This window comes from Heteronotia binoei, chromosome 5, assembly GCF_032191835.1.
Source record: "Heteronotia binoei isolate CCM8104 ecotype False Entrance Well chromosome 5, APGP_CSIRO_Hbin_v1, whole genome shotgun sequence".
Lineage (NCBI taxonomy): Eukaryota > Metazoa > Chordata > Lepidosauria > Squamata > Gekkonidae > Heteronotia > Heteronotia binoei.
Genome location: NC_083227.1, coordinates 138,591,789 through 138,619,526, shown reverse-complemented (window position 1 = coordinate 138,619,526; position 27,738 = coordinate 138,591,789). Strand labels below are relative to the sequence as shown.

Genomic DNA, 27,738 nt, shown 5'->3' with positions numbered 1-27,738 from the left:
TTCTAGTGCTCCTAGAAGTCTACCCTCAGTGTTGCCTTGGAATTGATAGAATCAACACCAGGCTTTCTGGAAAAATGAACCGCAAAAAAGAACCAAATGAACCACCACTGAAAAAAAGTGTTTTGTTTTCTGGTTCGGACATGACACAACCAAACAAGCCAGTTTGAAACAAGCCACGAACCTGCTCAATTGGTGCTCAAACTGTAGATCATTTTTTTTTTGGTTTGTGCCCATTCCTAATCCTCCCTCAAAGAACAAAACAACTCACTCTCCCTGCATTCTGCTAACAAAAATCAAGACTTGAACATTGTCAGTATTATTGTGGTTGCCTAGCAATGACCACACAGGGCATTTCTTCAAGTCATAGGTGCTGCCTCTGTTTTTTGGAGGTTAACCTACTGGTTTATTTTTATTATCATTTTGAGGGTTTTAATTTTTGTTGTTGTTGCAAAGATAGCTGCAGTCCTCATATTTAAGTATCCACAGATTTGACTGCAAATGGAATTAAGTATATTGATTGATACTTTAAAGTCAGACGCTTGAATAAAAGGGAAATTATGTCAGACACATACTGTGCCATCCCAACCAAAGTTACACCCTTCTAAATCCATTGACATATAATGGTGTGACTAGGACAGCACTATTATTACTGCCAGAGTGGTATAGCAGTTATGTCAAGATTGAAGTTAGAGTGCTTGACTAGGATTTGGGGGATCCAGGTTCAGTTCCCCATTATGTCACGGAAGCTTGCTGCATGACTTTGGGCCAGTCCCATACCCTTAGGGTTGTTATGAGGATAAAGTGGAGGAGAGAACTATGTGAGCTGTTTTGGTGAATCTCCACTGAGGAGAAAGGTGGGATATAAATGAACTAAATGAATAATATATACTTGAGTGTTGGTTAAATTTGTGGAAGCAGAATTCGTTTTTGGTGGTGATCGTATGCATGTGTGTTAAGTGCTGTCAAGTGGCTTCTGGCCAATGGCAAACCAATGAACTAATGACCTCCAAATCATGCTATAGTTAACAGCCTTGCTCAGATCTTTCAAGCTGAGGACAAGTCTTCTCTCATAATATGGCCAAAATACAATAGCATCAGTTTAGTCATTTTAACTTCTTGTGAGAGGTCAGGCTTGATTTGATCGAGAATCCACTTATTTGTCTTTTTTGCCATCCATGGTTTCTGTAAAACTCTCCCTCCAGCACATTTCCAATGAATAAGCTTTCTTCCTGTCAGCTTTCTTCATTGTCCAACTTTCACAACCATACATAGTAACAGGAAATATTATGGCATGAACAACCTTGATCTTGGTTGTTTTAGCTATTTTAACACCATATTGTTTTGACTTTTGAATTTTAAATTATGATGTATTAATGTTATAAAATTTTGTTATTGTGATTTTATTGTTTTGAGCCGCCCTAAGCCTGCTTTGGCGAGGAGGGTGGGATATAAATCAAATAAATAAATAAGTGACACATTCTTGCATTTAAGAATCTTTTCTAGCTCCTCCTTGGCTGCCCTTCCCAGTCTCAGTCTCTTCTGATTTCTTGGTTGCAATCCCCCTTTTGGTTAACGATGGAGCCAAGGAATAGAAATCTTGTTAGCAGTTTCAGTTTCTTCATCACTGAACTTAAAGTTGTGTAACTTCATTGGTGATTATAAGTTGTTTAACCTTGGACATATATATATATATATATATATATATATATATATATATATATATATATATATATATATATATATATATATATATATATATATATATATATATATATATATATATATTATAGAACTGCACTTCTTAACTGAAAATTAAATATATTAGTAGCAGTTTTTCACCAGGCTCTTTGAAACAGTAGAATTTTATAAAAGCTAGATAAACTGTTTTGCGTTTGAAAATCATATTCAAGGTGAATGAACACATGATTTTTATATAAGGCATATTGATTTTGTGCTATCTGCATTTTGAGTAGAATCTGTGCATTTAAACTACTGAAGAGCATCCTCACCTTTCTCCTTTGCATATTTAGCAGAGCTTATTCTTGAAAAGGCCTTGAAAGCGCAGTAGGAAACTAGTAATCAGTATATTCATGTTCTAAGTAAGATATTTGCTCAATGCCCTTGAACAGAAAGCTAATTACTATAAGGCCTCCAATATAGTTCAAAGATGTATTCAGTGAAAAATAGAGATAAACGTTTAAAGTGATAATCAGCACAAATGAAATATTTTTCTAGATTTATTTTAAAACCTGGCATTTGGCATGCAAAACAAGACGGCAATGACAAAGCCCTTCTCTCTGAATCAGAGTGGCTTACAATCTCCTATATCTTCTCCCCCCACAACAGACACCCCTGTGAGGTGGGTGGGGCTGAGAGAGCTCTTACAGCAGCTGCCCTTTCAAGGACAGCTCCTGTGATAGCTATGGCTGACCCAAGGCCATTCCAGCAGCTCTAAGTAGAGGAGTGGGGAATCAAACCCGGTTCTCCCAGATAGGAGAAGCTATCTCCATTCTGTTATCCATTCATAAAGAAGGTAAAGCTTCCTCCTCCTTCCCCCTTTCTCTTTTCCATCTCTGTCTTGTGGTAGAGACTAGGCAGTGGATGGCAAGGAAGAAAGAAGAAATCGGGGTTACAAGACAATACTTCAGCGGCAATACATCCTACTTTTCACAACTACTGCCACTGCAGCTTGCCAGCCTTCTCTACTGCGGGGGAGGGTTTTTTTTGGAATTTGGGAAAGGAGAAAGAGACAGGAGCACCACCTCCATTGCTTCTTTCCAGCAGCAGCTGCTTGCCCATTTTCTCTCACTGGTAGTGGTGGCATCTAGAAAAGGAAGAAAAGGGTAACTCTGCTACTTACAGCTGCTGCTCACTTGCTGTTCACTCAGCTTTTTTTCTGGCTTATGGTGGCTCCTGTCACCATTCAGCTTCTTCCCTCTTAGCCTCAGCCTGCAAGAAAGAAAAAAATAAGACCATTTCAGATATAAGAAAAGAAATAGCTATTTTAGAACATCAACATGTGAGAAAGTCATATTCTTAGTTACTATACTGTCTGGTTCTTCCTTGCTGTGGTGGAATCAGGAGCTACTGTACCCTCCAGGTCCTTCTTTCTGTCAGTAATGCCTCAGGAATGGTTTCAGAAGTCAGAGAGAAGGACCCATGGACCCCGCCCCCTCTGGCTAGCAGCCTTTCCCTGACTGATTTAGGACAGGTCCAACCTTTCCCCCTTAACTTTCCCTGGACTGGCCTAATAAAGAAATCTGTGGATGTAGGCTGACCTTGAACTCCCCCAAATGCCCTCTCTTCAGGGGTGGGCACATGGTGATTGAAGGGAATCTAGGCCACTGACTTCCCTTGCTGGGCCTTCCTCTCCCCTTCCCCACCCTCCTCAGAGGTTTCAAGAAGCTGCTGTGCCTGCCCATAGTCCCCAGTTGCTGCTGTCTTCCTCCTTTGGCCTCTTCCAAGGTGCAGTCTGCAGTCTGAGACCTGAGGCTGCTGCCGGAGCATTTCTAGGCATGGCCTTGCCTTTGCTTCTTTCTCCACAATGTCTTGTTGGATTGCCCGGGCAAAGCTGTTCCCTGCTGAAGTTTCTTCTGGAGCAGGTGAGTGCAGGCGTGGGGCTGCCATACTAAATCAGTTATTTTAAGGAATACTTACAGTTATTATTTCTCCTAATTAAAAAGACACTCTAGGTAGCCTGCATTCAAATAATACATTAAGAAAAAAATACGATCATTATGAGAGAAGTATTGTACAAACCATAGACTCATTCACTTCCCAAAGTTAGCAATTACTCACTAAGTGCTTTGGAGAAATAAAACTCTTTTGATTACTTTTTAAGGCAAAGTGGCTGAATCTCAGGCAGGCATTCCCAGACTTTGAAAATGTTATAGCCACCACTGAGGAGACCCTGCTTTCTGCTTCTATGAACGTGAAGCCTTGAATCTCTTTCAGACTTTAATGGACATGCAAGTTTGCTTGTAAATATGGAAACTGAAACATTATGCTAGAAAATTAGGTTGTTGAAAATGGATTTTAAGTATTCACAAGTGAGAAATGTTTGCTTTTTCCATTGACAATTGTGGCTGAATAGAAATATATGATGATATGAATAATTCAGAAAGAAGACTTACTTTATAGCAAATACAACAATTTATAGCAAATGCAAATACAAAATTCAACAAAACATCAGTTTTGCTAGTAGCTAGCAGCTGTTCATGGAGGCCTACTCTCTGTAATCTATTTATTTATTTATTTGATAAATTTTTATATCACCATTCTATCCAGTTTGGGTGAAGAACCTTACAGATTTGATTTATGGTGAATGCAGTCAGTCAGAGAATGTATTTTGTTTGTTCATGTATTGCTAGTTATGAGGAGAATGAGGGGCTGCCAGCAACAGAGCTCCCATTGGGTGCTGCTTACTGAATCCACAGGAGTGTTAGAAAGTAAACACTGGTGAAATGATTATAATTTTTACAGGTCAGTATCCCAGGAAAATCTGCAGTTTTTACAATGGATTGGGTACAATTTAGTTAGCTGGTGTGGTATGATTAGAATATCAGACTAGGACTGAATTTATCTGGGTTACAATCTGCCATGAAACTGGGCAGCCCTGGGCTTAGGGATGCCAACCTCCAGGTGGCACCTGGGAATCCCCTGGAATTACAGTTCACCTCCAGACTACAAAGTATACAAGAAATATCTGGGGACTTTGGGGTGGAGACAGGAGACTTTGGGGGTGGAGCCAGGAGCAAGGGTGTGACAAGCACAATTGAACTCCAAAAGGAGTTCTGGCCATCACATTTAAAGGGACTGCTCACCTTTTGAATGCCTTTCCTCCATTTGAAAATAATGAAGGATAGGGGCACCTTATTTTGGGGCTCATAGAATTGGATCCCCTGGTCCAATCTTTTTGAAACTTGGTGGATGTTTTGAGAAGAGGCATCAGATGCTATGCTGAAAATTTGGTGCTCTACCTCAAAAACCAGCCCTCTCCCCGGCCCCAGATACCCATAGATCAATTCTCCATTATACCATATGGGAATTGGTCTCCATAGGGTATAATGGAGTTCCTAGCAGACATTCCCCCCCCCCCCCCGCTTTCTAAAAACACTAAAGCAGAGGAGGGCCTCCAAATCAGGGGATCCCCTGCCCCAAACGGGATTGGCAGGGGATTGCAGTTCCCCTGCAGAAAATGGATGTTTTGGAGGGTAGACTCTGGCACTGAACCCCAGTGAGGTGCCTGTCCTCCCCAGGCTGCATCCCCAAATCTCTAGGAGTTTCCCAACCTGGATATGGCAACCCTACCCTCTTATGCCCTGCCCGGGCCTGTCACATATCTTTCTGCCCATTCTGCATCACTGGGGTGTTAGGTTGAAAAGGTCTGGGAATGACACATACTGCCACTTTGTATTCCTTTAGAGAAAGAGTTGGATAAAAATCTAATGACTAGTAAGTAGGAGAATTTTAGAGTCGTAAAGCAAGTAGTTTGGTAGAACAGGCAGATATAGATTGTTCTTTCAGAATTGGTGGAGAGTGTAGGCAGTCTGGAGACTTGCTGGCAAATTTTGAGGCTACTCTGCTGTTTCCATCTTTCCCCATTTGTTTTTATATTAATACACCTATATTAGTGCTTATGCTAACTTTATAATAATCATTGAAATAATAGAAAGCAATGCAAATAATACATTTTTCATCTTATAGTAAGCATGGTAATTTCCCCATTATTACCCAAATTCTTTGACTGGTTTTCTATTTATATAATTGGTTAGTTTGGCCATAATGGCATATCCTGCCATTTTATCTCTCCAATTTTCATTGTTTGGACACTCCTCAGTTTTCCATTTGGTTCCTCATATTATTCTGGCCACTGTCAGCCTATATCTGAACAATTCATTAAGTATTCTTTCAATTTTATCTGCTAAAATTCCCAGCATAGTCTCTGGTTTCATTTCAAAATTAATTTTTAAAACTTTATGAATCTCTGCACGTAGTTCTTGGACCTTTCTGCAAGTCCAACACATATGGTAGAAAGTGCCTTCTGCCTCTTCACACTTCCGGCAAAACCCAATATAGGCCTTGTCCATATTTTTAATATCTTTAGGAGTTAATGTACTATTGAAAGAATATCTATACTCAAACTGTGTATGACTCACAGTAAAATTTTATACCTATCATCCATTAAGTTTTCGCATTGTTGAAATGTTATTTCTTGCCCAAGATTTTGAGTCCATTTCAGCATACACATTTTGACTTGTTCAGTTCCAGTATCATATTGAAGAAAAAGTTTGTACATTCGACCTATGGAATGTAATTATTTTTCAAAATCAGTTAAATCTTTCCACTGACTTTATCTGTCTCCCTCCATTTATACTAATAAATATTGTAGAGTGGCTAGGTATGAAAAAGTCACTGAGGAAAGCCTCTGTAGATTAATTCATATTTTAGCTGCCAGTGCCAGAAAATAGAAAATGAACAAGGGGCAGACATGGTTGGAGAACTGAATCCTGCACTTGTCACAAGTAAGTTTTCATGTAATAGACATGTAAAATTTGAGAGAAATGCACAAAGTTTTTGTTTTTAAAGAGCTAATATGAATATAACATACTTCCTTCCATGCCCCAATACAGACATGGCATAAATGACCAGAAGCATAGGGATAATTATTTGAGGGAATAAGCATATCCTTATTCTTTTAAACTCACATGTTTGGGATGGCACAATGAGCACAATACCATGACCAGTTTTGAATTCGTTTAATACTTGTCATCCTTTTCCTATGGTCGGTAGGTATATATGTGTGTGTTGGTTTCCAATAATATAAAATTTTACTTGCCTGTAGGTAATTAATAATGTTTCGGCACTTTATGTGACTTTTCCCCCTCTTGTACTGCAAGTTCTGCTGTTCTCATCCCCCTCGAGCTCAGCTGTCTGCCTGGAGCAGGGGAGAAGATGACAGCTTTTCTTTCCTAAGGGCCATATGTGCTACCCTCGGAAAAACAAATTTGCAGACTGCTGACAGACTGCTGTTCAGGGTGCTGGTATTCTATTCTGTATCGGTGTGGAAAATTCAGAGGTCTCGTGCCAGCAGGACTTTCTAAGAATTTCTTATTGTTGTTATTCTTTAGCAAATATAAAAAGAAATAATTTAACTGATGTTAAAGCAACCGAAAGATTCTTTAGTTGAGGCTGTTATTTCTTTGTGAGGCCAGGTTTTTTTTACATCAAGATTGAGATGTGGCTATGGAAGCAACACTGAATTTTTTGACTCAGTGCATGTAGTCACAATGTGTAGTAGCCCATTTTCATAGTCTCTTGTATTTTAATTTCCTCTTGCTGTAGAAGTCAGTTATGCTGATATAAGGCATAGAAATGAAATAATTTGATCAGTCTGGGAAATCTGTTGTCTGACCACTGTTTTTTGTCTGCTTCTAATCTGCATTTTCAGTGGCTCAATATATAGGGTTGGATTCAAACTAAATTTTCCACTAGCTAAATGGAATTTCCCTCCTTTCTCCCTTGAATACATCTGATTGACTCAGTGAAATTTGGGTAGCACAGGGGATGAAGGAGCAACATGGGGAGGGGTCTGTATCATGAAGGTGGAATTGCTGGAAATTGCCAGTTTAAGCTGGATCCAACCCATACTTCACATATTTTTGTGTCAGTGTACTTTAGTACATGAATGTATACCTCCCATCTTTCAGGTCACATCAAGTATTTGATGAAGTCGGTTCTGTTATGGGCCTTATCTGCTCAGGCATTCCACTCACTTCTTCATACCTACCTTCTTTGTCTAGGAATCTGAGCTGCCCAAGAGATGGGATTTTTGAGGAAAACAGCCACCAGTTTAGACTCTTCCAGTGCAAACTGGATCAGAACTAGAGAAGTACTGCCACAACTTATGCTACTTACTCCGTGTTGTGAAGCTTTCCCAATTTAACACTAGAAGAAATAGTTTCTAGCCACCCTTGCTGGGTGTGTGTGTTAGAGAGGAGATGCTGATCTAGCCTTTGCTTAGTTTAGCAGTCTACAAGCATGCACAGTAACAAGGCAAGGGGGAAAAGGAGGGGAGGTGGTGCTGGACCCGGTTGTACCTGGAAGAGCCACAGTGTAATGAGCCCAGCAAAGCACAGAGAGAGAGAGAGAGAGAGACAGACAGACAGACAGACAGACACACAGACAGACAGACAGACAGACACTGTAGCAAGGCACAGGAAAGCTCATAACTTGAATAAAACTTTGTTGGTTTTAAGATGCCACTGGACTCAAACATTGCTTTGTACACACAGGGATGCGTGGTAGCAAGGCAAGGGCAGAAGGGGGGGGTCTACCCAGTCGCACAGAAGAGAGCTGCAGCATAACGAGCCCAACAAAACACACACACACACACACACACTGTAGCAAGGCACAGGAAAGCTCATACCTTGGATAAAACTTTGTGCCACTGGGCTCAATCTTTGCTTCATACCACACCCATGGAATCAAGGTGAGGGGGAGGCAGACCCGAGCAATGAGGGGGTGGTATTTGCATTGGAAAAGACAGGAGTGGCCCCACTTCATTCATGAGGTGGGGAGAAAAGGGAGCCCCAAAGTACTTGGTAGTCGAAGGGGTTGTTCCCTCCACTTCTGTTCCTCTGGTTACCTGCTTGTGGGCTGGATTAAAGCTGTGGGTGGGCTGGGTGTGGCCTGCAGGCTGTAGGTTTAACACCTCTGCTCTAGATCTTCCATTAGAAGAAGCTGACAGTTTAGCTTAGTAGTTCTCAATCCTTTTCAGCCTGCAGGCACCTTTGGAATTCTGACACAAGGTGGTGTGAACAATCACAAAATGGCTGCCATGGAGGTTGAGCCAACCACAGAATGTTAGCCTGTGAACTTATGCTCAACTCTAATAGTTACTCTTCAGTATTTCAGGCAAAAGTTCTTCCTTTTAAAATTAACATATTGTTCGAAATATTTTCTTGTGTACACACAAAATAAGTATACACAGGCCTCAGATTCAACAGGAACTCACACAAGCACAGCTCCTGAACCTTTCTGAGGTTTCCTGCTCTTCCTCCCCACCTTCCTTGTCCATTGAATAGTAGGTGTAGCTGCATAACAATCCCTGGATTACGAGAGTGGGGAGCCAGCCAGCCACCAGGGGCTTTGCCATGCCTCCAGTAGCCCTCATTGACCCCTGGAGAAGCCTACACCACCCTTTCTCCACTTCTTATGTGATTTTGGGCAGCAAGTGGCTTTCTGGTCTTCTGACTGTAGGGGATGGGTGGCCCAGGAGAGCCCCAGGTGAGTGAGGCCTGCTTGGACTGGCTGGATTTCTAGCCAGCCCAAGCAGGCTTCGCTCACCTGGGGTTCTCCTTTCTTGCATTGGGTTGCTTTTGGCTGGGGGGGCATATGCTAATGAGTTATGTTAATGAGCTTCACCACCTATTTTTCTACAAAATGACCACTGAGTATACATATTGAACTAGCTAAGGAACTGTCATCCAGCAGTGCCCGTCGTAATTTTGCAGGTGTCTAAACAGTTATGCAACAGAAAAAAGGGAAAAACATCTCTAGGACAACCCCTTCTCTTACAAACCCAACCAGTTTTAATATGCACTATTTGTAGTAACAATGACAATTCATCCTAAAGACCTGGTGAGAGAAGATGTGGCCAGGAACATAAATGATTTCTAACAATTAACTGAAATTTGATGATGTGATGGATTATGAAAATACATTAGAACTGGGATCATATGATGACTTCAATAAATGTTCCACTTAGGTTATCACATTGGAAGCTCTTGGTTTGGCTGATGTTTCAATACCTGCTTTGGTCTTTTCCAAGTTGTCCATTACATTAAACATGACAGTCTTCCTTCATTTAGCTCATCTGGGATCAGATTACCCATTCCAGAAAATAAACCTGTATATTTTAGCATAAAAGCAACTCCCATTCATAATAGATTCTACCTACAAAGCTGCATACCTAATAAATTGGGATACATAAGTGAAAAGCAGTGGTGAGTTCAATAGTAGCACATTTACTGCTATAAATTGAAACAGAATCTTGTAATAGTCTTACTCTTTTTATATTGCTATTACAGTATAAAGTTACTTGGCAATCCTTATTAAATTCATTTTCTTAGCAAATCTGTGAGAAAGAACAATAATACTACCCTTCTGCAATGGAGAGAAAAGACCAAATGTGGGGGCCTCAACTCACCTGTGGGTCCCATTTGTGGTCCCACATGATGGGAGGAGCTAGCAAGTGTAATGGCGGCCATGGTTGTCCACAACCTGCAAGCCAGGATGGGCTAAATGGGCAGCTTGGGGGCTGGGTGGCAGCAATGGTGAGGAAACCTGGCCCTTCTCCTCCCAGGTGGACCTATAATGGGACCTGAACTGGGCTATGGGAAGGGGAGCAGCCAGCAGGGCGAAAAGGCTGGAAAACTGGGCTAAAACAAATAAAATGAATTTTAATGGGGATAAATGTAAAAGTTCTGCATTTAGGTAGGCAAAATCAATTGCATCGTTATAGGATGGGGGAGACTCGTCCTGGAAGTAGTATGTGAGAAAAGGATCTAGGGGTCTTAGTGGACCATACATTGAATGCAAGTCAGCAATGTGATCTGGTAGCTAAAAAGCAAATGTAGTTTTGGTCTGTATTAACAGTAGTGTCCAGGTTATGCTCTGGTTAGACCTGATCTACAGTATTGTCTTCAGTTTTGGGCACCACAATTTAAAAAGGATATAGACAAGCTGGAACATGTCCGGAGGAGGGCAACAAAGATGGTAAGGGGTCTGGAGACCCAAGAGAGCCAGTTTGGTGTAGTGGTTAAGTGTGTGGGATCTTATTTGGGAGAACCGGGTTTGTTTCCCCACTCTTCCATTTGCAGCTGCTGGAATGGCCTTGGGTCAGCTATGGCTCTCGCTATGGGGCAGTGATTCTTGGTGCTTGTGGGGGGCACAGTGGGAGAGCTTCTAGTGTTCTGGCCCCACTGATGGACCTCCTGATAGCATCTGGATTTTTTGGCCACTGTGTGACACAGATGGGCCATTGGCCTGATCCAGTATGGCTTCTCTTATGTTGTCATTGAAAGGGCAGCTTCTGTGAGAGCTCTCTCAGCCCCACCTATCTCACGGGGTGTCTGTTGTGGGGGAAGAAAATAAAGGAGATTGTAAGCTGCTCTGAGCCTCTGATTCAGAGAGAAGGGCAGGGTATAAATCTACGGTCGTCTTCCTCCTCCTCCTACGAGGAAAAGCTGAAGGAGCCTGGAGAGGAGAGGACTGAGAGGTGATATGATCCCCATCTTTAAGTACTTGAAGGGCTGTCAGAAGAATGGTGCAGTTAGTTCCTGTGATCCCAGAAGGTTGGACCAGAACCAATGGGTTGAAATTAAATCAGAAGTGTTTTCAACTACACATTAGGAAGAATTTTCTGACAGAGCAGTTCCTCAGTGGAACAGGTTTCCTTAGGATGTGGTGAGCTCTCCTTATTTGGAGGTTTTTAAACAGAAGCTAGATGACCATCTCACAGCAATGCTGATTCCGTGAATTTAGGCATATCATGAGAAAGAGTGCAGGAGGGGTTGCATCAGTATTTAGTTCTTGTGGCCCTTTCTTACATGCCCAGGGAAATGCTGTTTGCCAGTTTGGCCAGGGATCCCGGAGGGTTTGTTTTTTCTTTGCCATCTTCTGAGTGCGGGTGGGAGGTATTTGTGATTTTCCTGCATTGTGCAGGGAGTTGGATTAGATGGCCCTGGAGATCGCTTCCAGCTCTATGATTCTATAATTCTAAGCATGACATGCCATCTAGCCAGCTCACCTGCCAGATGGGATTGTTTGCCCACCCACCCCTCCCTATGTGTTAGTGCTTGAGGGGAAGAAGGTTTGTGGGTAGCCCCATTGGGGCGGTTAACATTATGCGGATGTGCAGGTTACATTCCTGTTCACGATGTTTTTCTGCTTCATTTATCTGTGACATCCTTAGGGCGGTATCAGTTTGGGACAGTTTCTGTTTTAAGAAAACTGCTCTGTGTTCCTGTTTTTTTCAGCATATTGACATCCCCTTAAAGGATTTTTGGGTGAGGGCTTTAAAGGGACATGCCCAGTTTGGGGGCTGCCAGTGGGTTACCCTCACACTCAAGTGGAAGGGGAGACCACTTAATGGCAGTCATCCTTGTGGAATCCAGTAGCCTGTCATCTGTGGTTCTCCCTACCCCAGCAGATGGGCAGGGTACGTCAACTGGCAGACAGGACAGTCAATGCCAGGATGCAGTGGATCCATGCTGTGCCAAGGCTTATTGCAGCCACAATCGATAAAAGTTGTGGCCATGTTATTCCACATTTTATTCCAAAACATTTGTGTGATTGTGTTATTGGTGGGCGGTTGTAAAGGGGTCCTTGCCTTTGCTGCCCTCTTCCCTCCTCCAGGTGGTGGGACTGCAATAGCATGTTGCTAAAAGCTACCTGGTAGGTCTATGTCTCAGTTGAGGCTTGTGCTATAACTTCAGTGTGGTGCTATTTACCCAGCTGCACTGTTATTGAAAAAGAGAGTAGTGGAAGAGGAGAGAAGCTTTTGCCCCCTTTCAGATATAGTTGTGAGTAGCTGGTATAATCACCGAGCAACTGCCCCCATAAACCCCCCAATTACTAGGAGGATTATGCATAAAAATGATTTGGAAAATAAATGTTCTTGACAAGTTTAATTGTCCTCACTAAAGAAAAGCGAGGCCTACAAAACAAAAATGAATGTTGTCCAAACTGCCTGGCAGGTAGCCTAGTGAAGAGCTAATTTAGAGAAGTAAGAGTGGGCATGTCAGACTTAAGTAATTTCATGGCTTTGTTTCTTGTAAAGAAGATGCTGATTGAGGCCAGAAAAGGGAGATAAGAATAGGTGGAAGAATATCTCCTTGAATTGAAGTCTAAGCAACATATGTTGTAGTGAAAATGCAGCCTATTTGAAAACTTGTTAAGTAAAGTAGATTTGGACAAAATGGAATCTAGAAAAATAGAATAGTCAAGGAGAGAGATATGTAAGGCATATCCTGTGGTTGTAGCTAGGGGCTATTTCCTTACCTTTTGTGTACCTGGCACCAATGCACAGCCTGCAGCAGTTGCACCTTTCAAGGGACAGCAGGACAGCTATGGTGGGATTTGCAAAATTTTCCAATAGTAAGGCAAAGAAAAGAACATATACAACATATACAGATGCAGCCTAACGGTGACTATTTAGGCAGCTGAACAAGTAATAGTGTGCTGGAGAAATTGTTATAAGAAGAGTTTTTAAGGCAAGTAGTGATCTGACCTGGAGAGGGCTAGCAAGGTCCTGGAAGGTGTCTCTTAGATTTGTACGGTATCTCTTCTCAGATAATCACAGTTGAATAAATAAAATGTGCTATGCTGGGTCAATATGATTCAATCCTTGTCCTTTAATTCATTTTTACCGCTGCTACCATTATGTTACTTACCCATCACACTGGAATATTTCAGCATGGTGAGCTATGAAAAGTGTGTTTGGATAGTATATTTGGCATGTAGAAAAGGCTGAAATTTGTTTGGATGAGAAATTAGAATTGACTGGTGATGGAGGTTATTTATCTCAAATATGGGCTTTTTCCTCTTTACAGCTTTGGATGTTTATTAGTCTGTTTTCTTACTGATAAAAATTTACATTAGCAAACTCACACAGGCATATATTCGGTGCTACATGGACCAGCATGGTTTGTAAAAAGAACAAATCTGTGATGCATTTGGATTCAGATGAATATAAAATGCTGCACCTGGCAGCCAGAAAGTCTGTGGGAGTATATTCTTCCTTCCCTCTCACACAGCAATTATATTGCCCGCTGGTTTTGTTTTTTGCACCCTAGGAATTCATAGATACATCTGCATTCTCTTCGTTTTTTTCTTGATGCAAATACCAGATATCTAAGCTATGGCGTAGGGGTGGCTAAACTGTGGCTGAGGAGCCACATGTGACTCTCTCACACATATTGTGTGGCTCTTGAAGCCCCCACCCCTGAACAGCTTAGATCCAGAGTACCTGAAGCATTTCATGCACCCCTATCAGCCTGCTGTAGCTTTGACACACAGAGATAGTCTCCCCTATAGGAATAACTACCTAAAGAGAGGTTGGTCAGGACCAACTGGAGGTCCTTGTAGAATTCGCTTCCTCTGGAAATGAGAGTGCTGTCATCTCTGCAAGATTTGTGGATTATATTCCAGAAGGCCTGTGAGCTAAACTGGTTGGGGCACAGCACCTGTTTGTATTACTATACCTGATGTTTTATGTGTAAATAGTTTTCAGTCAGTAGTGGTGGTGTAATGTATTTTTATTGTCATTTATAGTTTTATATTAGCCATCTTTAACACTGCAAGGTAGCATATTCATTTAGACATACAATACTGTGTTGGATCTACCAAGATGTTAGCTAATGAGCAGTTGTTTGTGATTCAGATGTACCAACATAAATTGCCAAATCACTGATATAAGTAGTGAGATGTTTTCATGTGCACGCTAAATGGAAGACTCTGCAATATTCAGTCTGCCTGGTCAGATTTACCTTTATAGTTATGTAAGGGATTATACAAATATACAAAAGGTCCTCATCTAAGGTAGTGACAGAAAATAAAGTACCGTAACTTCCAGCTGGGTTTTTTTTTTTTTTTAATCAAGCCATTTAACAGTCTGGCCAATCTGCTGTAAATTGGCTTTTGAAGCTGCTATCCAAATTTGGAAACTTCCTGATGTCCTTGGAACGATTTCACTAATTTGCATCTGCTACTCTTCAGTTTCCAGGAAAATACTGAATTCAGATTCTTAAATGGGCACATCGCTTCTGTTTACAATGTTAATTTCCTTTTTTAGATTAACAGATTTATAAAAATTATTACAAAATTATATACAATGGAATTAAATCAAGGCATACTGTGAAACTTTATACTGAAGAAAGAAGGCCTTGTATGATATATCTCTTCGAGCAGAGGCACTAAGACACATCTGAAACTGTAGCCTCTAAATAGCAGTAGTGCAGGACATCCTTCTGATATAAATATTTTATTTGGAGAGCCATTTGAAGTAGATTCCCCCTCGCTTAAATTTGATGTGTTAAGGACTTTTTATTATCCAAAACAAATTATTAATATAATTATTACATTATAATGTCCTAGAAACAGACAGGGCTGGATTAACAAATAGGCCAAGTAGGCACTGGTCTATGGGCCTCCATGCCTTTAGGGGCCCCGGGCTGGCTCCTCCCTCCCAGTTTTCCCCGGTTGTTAATCTTTGTTTTGTGTAATAACATTGGTTTATTAAAATCGTTGGTTGGTAAAATTAAAAATGTATTAGGAGATAATTTGCAAGGAAGACCCCCAAGATTTCAACTGCCTAGGGGCCTCCACAGGGTTTAATCCAGCACTGGAAACAGATATATTATTGAATACAGTTGGAAAGAAAGGCATTGAAATCTTTTGTTATGTAGTTTGTGAAATATTTTTGTTATTTTCTCTCTGTGAGGCATCTGAAGGATTGATCTAAATTTTGTTCAGGCAGCAAAAATAGCATCTATTTTCCTTCTCTGTATAGAATGGCATCCTGTTCTTATGCAGACCTGTCACACTTGCCATTTTAAACACTTAAAATAACAAAATCTAGATGCGATGGCAATGAACACATGAAGTGCCTTATTCCATTGGTCCATCTCGCTCAGAATTCTCTAGACTGACTGGCAGTGATTGTACAAGGCCTTAGGCAGACATTTTCCTCATCACTTTTACCAAATATATTTTCAGTCGAAAGTGCCAGGAAATAACTTTGAACTATACACTTGAGACAAGAATGTTGAGCTGTAGTTCCTTCTCATAGTGCCTTCAGTGCCTCCAGCTGTGTAAACTAGGCAGATTGTTCACGTCCCCTTCCAGCATGAACAAAATCATATTTGAATAGAAACAAGAAGATTCCACTGGTTCGGAGCACTAGAACTGGGGTTGGAGTTGGAATATCACACAGTTAAGCGTGTGGGAGGCTTTTCATATCCTGTGAGTTGTATGCTTTTATATATTTACTAACCAAGTATATTTACTAACCAACTATATTTATGCACCATCTTTCAGCAGAATAGGTTCTCAATACAGTTTTAAATAAAAACAAATTTAAATGATATATAATTAATAGCACAAAATTGTTGTGGTTGTTGGTACTACAAGAGGTATGTGAAATTCAGTCCTTTTCTTCAGGTATTGCTGCTGAATCATTGCTTTTTTCTTTAGAGAGCCCATGGCAAATCCCCATCCCCTGGAAGGGTTCATCTTCCTGTAAGGAGGGTAGATGTTGATGGCAATGTGGTACTATTTTATTTTATTATATTTATATCCTGCCCTCTTCTGACGGGTTCAGGGTGGCTCACAACAGTTAAAACAACATGGAATTAAATCATTACAATAAAATCATTAAAAACAATAAAAACAATTCTACAATTCTGCAAGACAGTTGCAGAGGCCACTAAGGAGAAGAATGCAGTTTTTCTTCCCATTGCTCTAGATGGTGTGGCTAGAGCTGCTCTCTTCCTTAGAGGAAAAAAAAGTTGGGAGAAATAGTTTCACTTAGGAAGTTGGGAGAAATAGTTTCATTTAAGAAAGATGCAGCAGAGCAGATCTGACATCACTGGATCTTCTGCAGGAGGAAGAGTCAGCTGATATCAGTACTGCTGCGCTTGGCAGTTGGAAAGGCACTGAGGATGCTGGGAGTGATTTCTTTCTCCCCACAGAATGTTCTGGCTTATATTGTTTCCTTTTTCATATAACCTGTTGTCAGTAGCCCCCCTCCCCACCCAGCACTCACCCTGCTGCAGAGAATCTTGCAGGCTTGTTTGACTTCATTGCTAATTACAAGTGGTCATTTTTTCCTAGGAATTTATGGATTAATTTTAATGGTAATTTTATTGGTAAATTTATTGTAAGAAATTCAAAGGGGTGAATGTGAATGGGTTCAGGGCAGTATTTTCTCAGTGTAGTAGACGGTTAAAGTAATAGAGGATCCTGTATTTACTGTAATTAAACTAGTTCAATTGCTACAAATAAGTCTGCTTCTACATAATACTAAGTGTGCTTTATCCCTGTCTTGTATCTTTAAGTCTTGAAGACATGTTTAGGATTGAAATCCGATACGTATGTAATATTTGGAGTTCAGGTTCCATTTTCACATAAATATAAAATAAATAAATAAATAAAATCATTTTTATCTCCTGCCTTTTATACACAATGGAATTCAAGGTGACATACTGATGCTAATCAGAATTTTATGATTAATGCGTATTTCCAAATTCCTTCTAGTTTGATACATAATTGTTAATTAGGCTTACTTTTGAATATTACTGATTTCCACTGTATATTCTATGCCAGTTGTAGCTGAAAACATATTTAACACCCATATCTTCCATTATTTTCCATCCAGCTTCCAGCAGACCTTACCAAAATGCACCTAGCAGATGGTCAACATGCGCAAGTCACACATGTCCCTTCAAGCCAGTCTGGCTGCAGCATTGCCAGTGATTCTGGGAGCAGCAGTTTATCTGACATCTACCAGGTACAGTTTTTCATTAAAATATCTGTGATTCATAGTCAATGGATATCTTTACATTTATAAAATCACAACAATTGACTTTTGTTTCTGGGCCTTCTGGAAGACCAGGAAAGAAACAGAAAGGGATGTGGGCAAAGGACATTCTTTGTTCCTCCCTATCAAACAGCAGTCTGATGACTGTAAGATGATGAGAGAACATGAAGAGGAAATCTTGAAGCAGGGGTGCTTGTACCTATTTTGGTGGCTGGTGACCATGAGGGATGAAAGACACCTTCTTTCCATATGATGCCACTTTACGAGACAGTTATGAACTTTGGCTAAGGTTATAATTAACAGTCTCTGATGGCATAGGTTAGGATTCAGAGAATGATTAGCGGCACTAATGTTGCTCCTTATTGGTGAAAATCTGTCAGAGGCAGCAGAAATTAAAATTGGTTCTATCACTAATGTAATGTAAAATGTAATGTAAAATTTTATTTATATCCCGCCCTCCCCCGCCGAAGCAGGCTCAGGGCGGCTAACAACACTTCAAGTAAACAATACAGTAATAAAAACATTAAATTCACATTAAAATTCACATTAAAATCAGTCAATAATCGATAATTAAGTAAAACATTCCTAAATCAACACTGGCGGTAAACGTTATTAATCTGGCGGTAAACATTAATTCAGTTATTGGTGAACGCCTGTTTGAAGAGGGCGGTCTTGCAGGCCCTGCGGAACTGGTCTAAGTTCCGCAGGGCCCGCACCTCCTCTGGGAGTTGGTTCCAGAGTTGTGGGGCCGCAACGGAAAAGGCCCGAGTGCGGGTGCTTTGAAGTTTAACTTCTTTTGGCCCAGGGATATTCAGTCTGCTTTTCCCCACTGACCTCAGTGCTCTCTGGGGCTCATATGGGAAGAGACGGTCCCTCAGGTAGGTCGGTCCTTGGCCATATAGGGCTTTAAAGGTTATGACCAGCACTTTGTACTGGATCCGGTATACGATTGGCAGCCAGTGCAGTCCGCGCAGCCCCGGCCGTATATGCTCCCATCTTGGGAGACCGAGTAACAGCCTGGCCGCCGCGTTCTGCACTAGCTGCAGCTCCCGGGTCCGGTACAGAGGCAGCCCCATGTAGAGAGCGTTACAGTAGTCCAGTCTTGAGGTGACCGTCGCGTGGATCACCATTGCTAGGTCCTGACGCTCTAGGAAAGGGGCCAGCTGCCTCGCCCGCCTCAGGTGGAAGAAGGCTGATTTGGCAGTGGCTGTTATCTGGGCCTCCATTGATAATGAGACACATTGCTATTGAATGACCACCAGTGTGGGCTGTTTGCTCTGTTAGTCATCATTCATAAGGGGTAGTAACCAGCAGTGTGCAAACATAGTGCTGTGGGAATCACCTGTATCCAAATTGCTTTCAACAAATGCATGGTCAGAACTAACATTTTCCTCAAAGTGTTATTCCAGTACTGGGATAATTTGCAGATTTGTTGTAATGTGGTGATTGAGGATTGAATCATTAAATGATTTACTCTTTGCAACTGTTTTCTGGTGTAGGGAGCAAGCATAATATTTGATACTGGTGATTATGTAGCTCTGTTGTAGGGTCATAGACAGTAAAAACTATTTTGATTTGCACATTCAGAATGCATGTAAGTGGCATTTTATTCATATATCTAGAGCTTGGCAATTATAGCTAAATTCAATGGCAAAATGGTCTTCAAGGCTGAGCCAATACTCCACTGTTTGTTCCCCTAATACTAATGGTTAATCCATTGTCTTGGACCTTCTTCTGAAGCACCTGATATATCAAACAACTTTACACAGGCCTAAATCAGTACACAATTTTACAGACAGTCACATGACCCTCATGATTTCTAAGCAATCAGCTACCTGGGGTTTAGCCTCATGTTGTTTAATAATTAATTTCCTGCGATGGGTGGAAGATAGCCAAATTGTTCAAGATGGCATGTAACACATTGCCAGCTCTTACATGTGTATCCCTTGTGTTATTTAAATAGGCTATTTTCCAAGGATAGAACTTGGAATAACAAATCTAAGTGTAGCTGTATGCATTATAACTTACCTACAAATACTTGTATACATACATTTTATTTAAAATACTGATTAGCCACCTTGCTTCCTTATGGAGCTTAAGGAGGTTTATAGCATAGATAAACCCATAAAACAAAACACATTAAGACATAAAAACCAAGGTTTAAAATCACAATTCAGGACTGCTAATCTTTTATAATAATAATAATAATAATCCTCCTGTTGTGGTGGCAAATATGACCATCCTGTTTGGCTGGGACTGTGGGGTATCAGCCTTTGGCCTGTCAAACTATCAATCAAGAGTACTTGCATGTCATTGGTCTGCTCCTCTCTCCCACCCAAGTGGGTATTGCTAGCCAGCAAAGCTGATTCTGTCAGTAAAACACAACCAACCTTAGTTCTGGCAGTTACTGCGGGAACACACTATTGTCCCATCACATGTTGGTCACCATCTCTGCCCTCCCATTGGTTGACTCCCCTGCCTACTGCAGGCCCAGGAATGTTGAACACATTGCCCAAAGCAGTCTTATCTTAGGGACAGCCACATCTCCAACTCTTCTCTGTGTCCTCTCTGTCCATCAGCCTCAGAAAGGGCTGCAGAACTGCTGCAGCCTCACAAAAGACCTCCTAGAACATGCAGTCTCCAAAGGCCACAGAAATAGCCAGGGAGGCCAGGCCCCACTGGAAGTGTTTCCTTAAAGTCCATGTCTGCCCCCTGGGAAGTGCTAGCCAGTTGCTAGACAATCCAGGCTGCTCTTTTCAGGAAAGGGAGAGGCCTCAGGGGAAGGGAATGCCATACAGTCCACCCTTCAAAGCAGTTATTTTCTCCAGGATGGGGAGACAGATCTGTTGTCTGGAGTCCAGATGGCAGAGATCAGGTCCCCTTGTTGGGGGAGGGGAGGGGAATGAACGCCTTCACTTTGGTGGGTGGGAAGACAGCAAGGGTTGGGAGGCACTTACCCAGAGGCCTTTAATGATACCTTTTCATGTTAGTGGGAAATCTCTGGAGATTCTGTGGTGGAGTTTGAGGAGGGCAAAGGAGTTAGGGCTTCAGAGTGGGATCTGCCAGACCCAGGTTCTTGCTGTGGAAACTGACTGGGTGATTTTGGACCAGTCACAGACTTATAGCCTAACCTGCCTTTCGGGGTTGTCATTCAGATGAAATGGGGGAGAGGAGAATGATGTAAGCTGCTTTGGTCCCCCTGCCCACACTGTGGAGAAAGACTGTCCTTTTCCTATGTAGAAGCTACAGGGAGGGGAAAGGTGATGGAAAGCAGATTAAGGGAAGGAGATATGGTCAGAAGAGCAGATTAAGGGTAGCAGATAGGGTTGCCAGCTCCAGGTTAGGAAATGCTATAGTGTTGGTGATGTCACTGTTTTGGGGCAGAACCCCACTGACCCCTAAAAGGCTCCCTCCCTACCCCCACTGGCAACTCGTAAGGACCTGGCAATCCTACATTTGTTGCAACAAGTTGGGAGGGTATACTTTAAATGTATTACTTCATCACATAGACATATTTGAAGGTTACAGGTGGGAAGAACTTCACAATTTTAAGGCATCTAAAAATCTTGTGGAACGATTACTGTACTGTGAATGCACAGTAAGTTCCCTTTCCTTATAGCAAAAAAAAAATAGTAAAGACTTATTCCATCCAATGATCTGTAAAACCTGTTAAGAGAATTCTATTTGTAATTAAACATTTTATCTGTGAACACAAACTATAATACTAACACTCTTATATTTGATGTATTAATGCATATAGTTAATGTCTTCTCATTGTGGTGTTAGCAGATGGCCCGTCACCTTGCACAACTGCTAGTGGAAAACTGTAACATTTCCCTAAGCACAAATACATTTTTTCTTTATAATCAGTCTCAGAACTGGAGATTGCCCTCATCTTCTGCTGATAACTAATTCTGTAGAATTCTAGATTTTGAAGAACTAAACCATCTTTTTGTCAAAAGTCTTCGATCACATTTTATAATGTAGTTGTATTTTTTAGGTAAGCATATCCTAGAACAATTACAGTATAGGCATATGTTTGTATGTATATATACATGAGAACCAATTTGGTGTAGTGGTTAGGAGTGTGGACTCTAATCTCGGAGAACTGGGTTTGATTCTCCACTCCTCTACATTCACCTGCTGGTGTGACCTTGAGCCAGTCACAAGTTCTCTCAGAGCTGTTCTCTCAAGGGCAGTTCTAGAGAGGGCTCTCTCAATTCCACCTACCTCACAGGGTGTCTGTTGTGGGGAGGAGAAGAGAAAGGATATTGTAAGCCACTCTGTGACTCCAAGTGAAGCGTGGGATAAAAATCCAATCTCCTCCTCCTCCTCCTCCTACCACTAGGATTACTTTGTATCCCAGTCCAGATTTAAGTCTGAGAGTATATCAGCGAAATCCTAAAGTCACATTTTTTTAAGTAAATATTATCAATACTGCATATGAATAATCCAATAATACTAACACATTGACATTTCAAGCTCCTGAAAGCATGGATTACCTTCTTGAGTTCTATTTAAGTGATTTAAAGAGCTTTCCTGTGGTGAATCAATGTGTGTAAATAATGAATTTTTATTGCATTCCATTGACTCCAAAAGTTGATATTCATGTAACTGGATCACATTGCATTGATTTTTGGCACAAATACTGCTTTCCAAATTTAGTCGGTCTCAGTAGATCAATTAAGGCACTCTTACAGGTATGTGGTTTTTTTTAAAAAAAAGATTGACAGCCAGACCCTGTTAAGAGCTAGTGGGACAATTACAACATTATTTTGCTTAGCTTATACTGATACTGAAGTCAGAAAGGACTGTATGTTGCAATATGACCCATAAATGAGTTCCATGCTGAAGTATAAATTAATCATGAAACTTCTTAGGAGTCTGTCCTGTTGAACTAATTGAAAGCAAAGCTTTCTTATAATGCTTTTTTGAACTCTTATCTGAATCCAATAGGAACTTTTGCTCATTTATGAAGCTAGGTGCGTGTGTATGTGTGTACACACATACACACACACACGCTCACATACAAGGAGCTTTGGGATTGAAACTTGAACTATATTATTTACGCATTTGCCTCCTTCATCTAGGCTTTATCGAGTGAACTACACATGTGTTCTCAGCTGTGACAGTACATAAGTGGAGTAATATTGAACAGGCAGACTAATAGAAAAAAGATGAGCTAGGGCAGCTGAAGCTGTTCCATCTAAGTTTAACCTGGGTGGAGAAGGTTCCTAAGCTGAGATCAGAGGAGGAAGGCTGGTACAAATATTGAAAAGAAATGCAGCATTTCCCCATCCCCAAAGAAGAATGTATTAAAATAAGAGGCAAAGTAGATTTTGTTGGAAATTGAGTCTTATGTATTAGTTTTTCAAAACATACACACACACATATAATTTTTAATTCACAAAGGCTGGATAATTTGTAGTGGTTCAATGATTAAAGAGATGAAAGACAAAAGCCCAACATCAGGAAAAATTGACTACTTGGCTTCTGTGGGAGAAAGTGGAAAGCTCCAGGAGGGTTTTTTAAAGTCTTATTTTCACTCCTTGTTTCATACTTTGAAGTTTCCTTCAACTGTGTGACCAGTTTTCTAAATCTAATTTAATTATATGAGAACAGATGGCCTTTGAAACAACTTTATTGATCTTTGCTGCCCATATATTTAGGTATCAACTTTCTCTGATTTACACCCTTCAGAGCCCATTAACTTAAGAGAAAGGTATCACTCTTCTTAAGATTACTCTATAAATAACGATAAGACATTTGATTTACCTTTTAAATATATATATGGCTTTTAATTGGGTTAACTATACCAAAGAGAGGGTCAGCTGAGGTGGCAGGAGCAGAGAGCTCCATTCTGCCTCAACAAGTGGGTTCCTCAAGCCAGGTCTGTGTACAGTGGGGAGGGAGCTCCCCACCACATTCAGAATCTGAGGCCATCTTCTGCCGAGCAGTTTAAACCGCCAGACAGGAGAGTCCCACCAGGTCTGTATGCCTATCATATCAATATTGGAGATTGGGAATATTGAGAAATCTGTTTTTTTTTAATTCAGTACAACCAATGCCAAAATAAAATTTTTGTGTGTGCGTACATCCATAGTTTTGTCCTGCCACTTTATTCCTCTTAAGCGTGGGAAGTAATAGATCAAACTTCTTTGTTTAGTTTTGTTTCTGCCTGTTAGAGGGATGAATTCATGTTAGAATGTGTTTTATTCGAGAAAAGAAAAATCTTATTAAGATAAAGGTGCTTTCACACTTGCTGAACATGGGCTGTATTTAGCTGTTTTGAGTTATAGAGCTAAAAGAGCAGTGTTGGCCTGTCCATTAGGCAGCCCTAGGTGGCTGCCTTGGGCACAGCCCAGGGTGGTAATTTGGTCCTTCCACCCACCCTTGCCTCAGAGTGCGCACGCTGCCCAGCTGTCATCATTCAGCCTCCTGGGTTTGGAAGCAGCTGGGAGGCTGAGCAGTGGTGGCTGGGTGGCATGCGCACTCTGAGGTGCAGGAGCCACATCGAGCCACCACCATGGCGCTCACCTTCACCAGGGTTGAGGGTGGGGGTAGGAAGGGTGAAGGTGGTGGGGTGGGGCCTTGCCTTGGATGCCAGGCACCCTGAAGCCAGCCCTGTAAAGGAGCTTTCATATACTATTCAGGAACAAACACTTTCAGATAGATGTAAAAAAGATGTAAAAGAGATGTAAAAGTGATTGCACTTCTTGGAAGCAATGACCATAATGTTATTGATTTCACCATTTGTATAAATAGGGAGTTGCCCCAAAAGACCAGCACAACCATGTTTAACTTTAAAAGGGGTAAATTCTCTGAGATGAGGAGGCATGTGAAGAGGAAACTGAAAGAAAAGGTAAATAAGGTCAAAACCCTTGGGGAAACTTGGAGGCTATTTAAAACTACAATCCTAGAAGATAAAATATATACCACAAATCAGGAAAGGCATAAATAAGTATTTTTAAAAAGCCTGCATGGTTAACAAACAAAGTAATGGAAGCTTTAAAGGGTAAGAAGGATTCCTTTAAGTGGTGGAATGCTATTCCAGTGAGGTTAATAAAAGGGAACACAGGCTGTGACAAATCAAATGCAAGACTGTGATCAGGCAGGCAAAAAGGAACTATGAGGAGCATATTGCAAAAAACCATAAGAACCAACAATAAACATTTCTTCAAATATATTAGAAGCAGCAAACAGGCCAGGGAGGCAGTGGGTCCGTTGGATGAACCAGGGGTCAAAGGATTACTGAAGAAGGACAGGGAAATGGCTGAGAAGCAGAATGCATTTTTTGCCTCTGTCTTCACTGTGGAAGATGAGAAGTGTTTGCCCACTCCAGAACCGCTAATTTGGGGAATGGTGTTGAAAAACCTGAGTCAGATTGAGGTGACGGGAGAGGAGGTTCTACAACTGATAAACAAATTAAAAACTGATAAGTCACCAGGCCCAGATGGCATACATCCAAAAGTTCTGAAAGAACTCAAAGGTAAACTTGTGGATCTCCTGACAAAAATATGTAATCTTTAATTGAAATCTGCCTCTGTTCCTGAGGACTGGAAAGTAATAAATGTCACCCCCATCTTTAAAAAAGGTTCCAGAGGAGATCTGAGAAATTACAGGCCAATCAGTCTGACTTCAATACTGGGAAAGTTGGTGGAAACTGTTATCAAAGAGAGAATTAGTAGGAATACTCAGCATGGGTTCTGTAAGAGAAGATCTTGCCTCACTAACCTATTATAGTTCTTTGAGAGGGTGAACAAACATGTGGACAAAGGGGACTCAATAGATGTTGTTTACCTTGACTTCCAGAAAGCTTTTGATAAAGTTCCTCATCAAAGGCTCCTTAGTAAGCTCGAGAGCCATGGGGTAAAAGGACAAGTCCTCTTGTGGATCAAAAACTGGCTAATTAATAGGAAACAGAGAGTGAGTATAAATGGGCAATTTTCACAGTGGAGGATAATAAGCAGTGGGGTACCACAAGGCTCAGTACTGGGTCAGATGCTTTTTAACTTGTTAATTAATGATTTGGAGTTGGGAGTAAGCAGTGAAGTGGCTAAGTTTGTGGATGATACTAAATTGTTCAGGGTGGTGAGAACCAGAGAGGATTCTGAGGCACTCCAAAGGATCTGTTGAGGTTGGGCGAGTGGGCGTCAATGTGGCAAATGAGATTCATTGTGGCCTAGTGCAAAGTAATGCACATTGGGGCCAAGAATCCTAACTATAAATACAAATTGATGGGGTGTGAACTGGCAGAGACTGACCAAGAGAGAGATCTTGGGGTTGTGGTAGATAATTCACTAAAAATGTCAAGACAGTGTGCGATTGCAATAAAAAAGACCAACGCCATGCTGGGAATTATTAGGAAGGGAACTGAAAACAAAACAGCCAGTATCATAATGCCCCTGTATAAATCGATGGTGTGGTCTCATTTGGAATACTGCGTACAATTCTGGTCACCCACCTCAAAAAGGATATTATAGCATTGGAAAAATTCCAGAAAACGGCAACTAGAATAATTAAAAGTTTGGAACACTTTCCCTATGAAAAAAGGTTAAAACGCTTAGGGATCTTTAGCTTGGAGAAACGTCAATTGAGGGGTGACATGATAGAGATTTACAAGATTATGCATGAGAAAGAGAAAGAAGTACTTTTCCCCCTTTCGCACAATACGAGAACTCGTGGACATTAAATGAAATTGCTGAGCAGTCGGGTTAGAATTGATAAAAGAAGTACTTCTTCACCCAGAGGGTGACTAACACATGGAATTCACTGCCACAGGAGGTGGTGGTGGCTACAAGCATAGACAGCTTCAAGAGGGGATTGGATAAGCATATGGAGCAGATGTCCATCAATGGCTATTAGCCACAGTGTATTGTTGGAACACTCTCTCTGGGGCAATCATGCTCTGTATTCTTGGTATTTGGGGGGCACATTGGGAGGGCTTCTAGTGTCCTGGCCCCACTGGTGGACCTCCTAATGGTACTTGGGTTTTTTGGCCACTGTATGACACAGAGTGTTGGACTGAATGGGCCATTGGCTTGATCTAACATGACTTCTCTTATGTTGTTATGTTCAAAGTCAGCAGTGAATTTCTTCCATACTAGTTCAGAGGTGCAGAATAAGTAATGTTCTACATATAGACAATTTGTATACTTATGTGTTATTTTTGACTTTGGGAACATGGTTTTTAAAGTGTATCTATATGTAAATAGAACATATAGATAGAACTAAGATGTAGACACCTTTCATAATGAGTATGGCTTCCCTCTATATAGTCAACCTTAGTGCTGGACACTCAGGCTACTCACAAATATCTCCTTTCTCAGGCACCATCACCACCCTGATACATTCTATAACCAATTAAACCAAGTGGTAGAGCCCTCACTGCTACTGTGGTATGAGGATGGCGAGGGCTACCTTTTGGCTTTCTTGGACTGTATCCCGTGGAAGGCTGGCTAAGGAAGAGCAGGTTGAAGCTGAACCCATCAAAGACGGAGGTTCTGTGGTTGGGGGGAATGGGGTTGGAGCTGGAGTGTAGACTGTTGAATCTTGACGGGGCGCTACTAACATCAGTGCCTAGAGCTTAGGAGTGACACTGGATACCTCACTTTCAATGGAGGCCCAGGTCACACATATTGCCAAGGTGGCGTTTTTTCATTTTCATCAAGCCTGGCAGCTAGCTCCCCTCCTATCTCGCTCGGACCTAGCCACAGTAATCCATGCGACGGTCACCTCCAGACTAGAGTACTGTAACTCGCTCTATGCTGGTTTACCCTTGAGTCTGATCCGGAAGCTCTAACGGGTTCCGAATGTGGCAGCGCGAGTCCTGACAACAACACCATGGTTGGCACATATTCTATCAGTTCTGCACCAGCTACACTGGTTGCCGGTTGAGTACCAGGTTAGATTCAAAGTTTTGGTTATGACCTTTAAGGCCTTGAGCAGTCTGGGACCAATGTATCTACGGGACCACCTCCTCCACTATGTCCCTAGAAAGGCGTTGTGCTCCACTGGTTGAAATCTGCTGGTGATCCCTGGCCCAAAAGAAGCCCGACTGTCCTCAACAAGGCGTTTTCAGTCCTGGCCCTGACTTGGTGGAATGCTCTGCCAGAAGACATCAGGGCCCTGCTGGA

General features: G+C 41.4%; 1 protein-coding gene across 7 annotated transcripts in view; it reads left to right on the top strand.

Moving 5' to 3' along the window:
• RAPGEF6 (Rap guanine nucleotide exchange factor 6) overlaps positions 1 to 27,738 on the top strand; it is a 230,347-nt gene that overhangs the window by 135,362 nt on the left and 67,247 nt on the right. For all 7 annotated transcript variants that reach the window (XM_060240482.1, XM_060240486.1, XM_060240489.1 and 4 more), the window contains one exon: positions 17,441 to 17,572. In XM_060240482.1, coding sequence (XP_060096465.1) covers positions 17,441 to 17,572 — 132 coding nt within the window. The remainder of the gene's footprint in view (positions 1 to 17,440; positions 17,573 to 27,738) is intronic.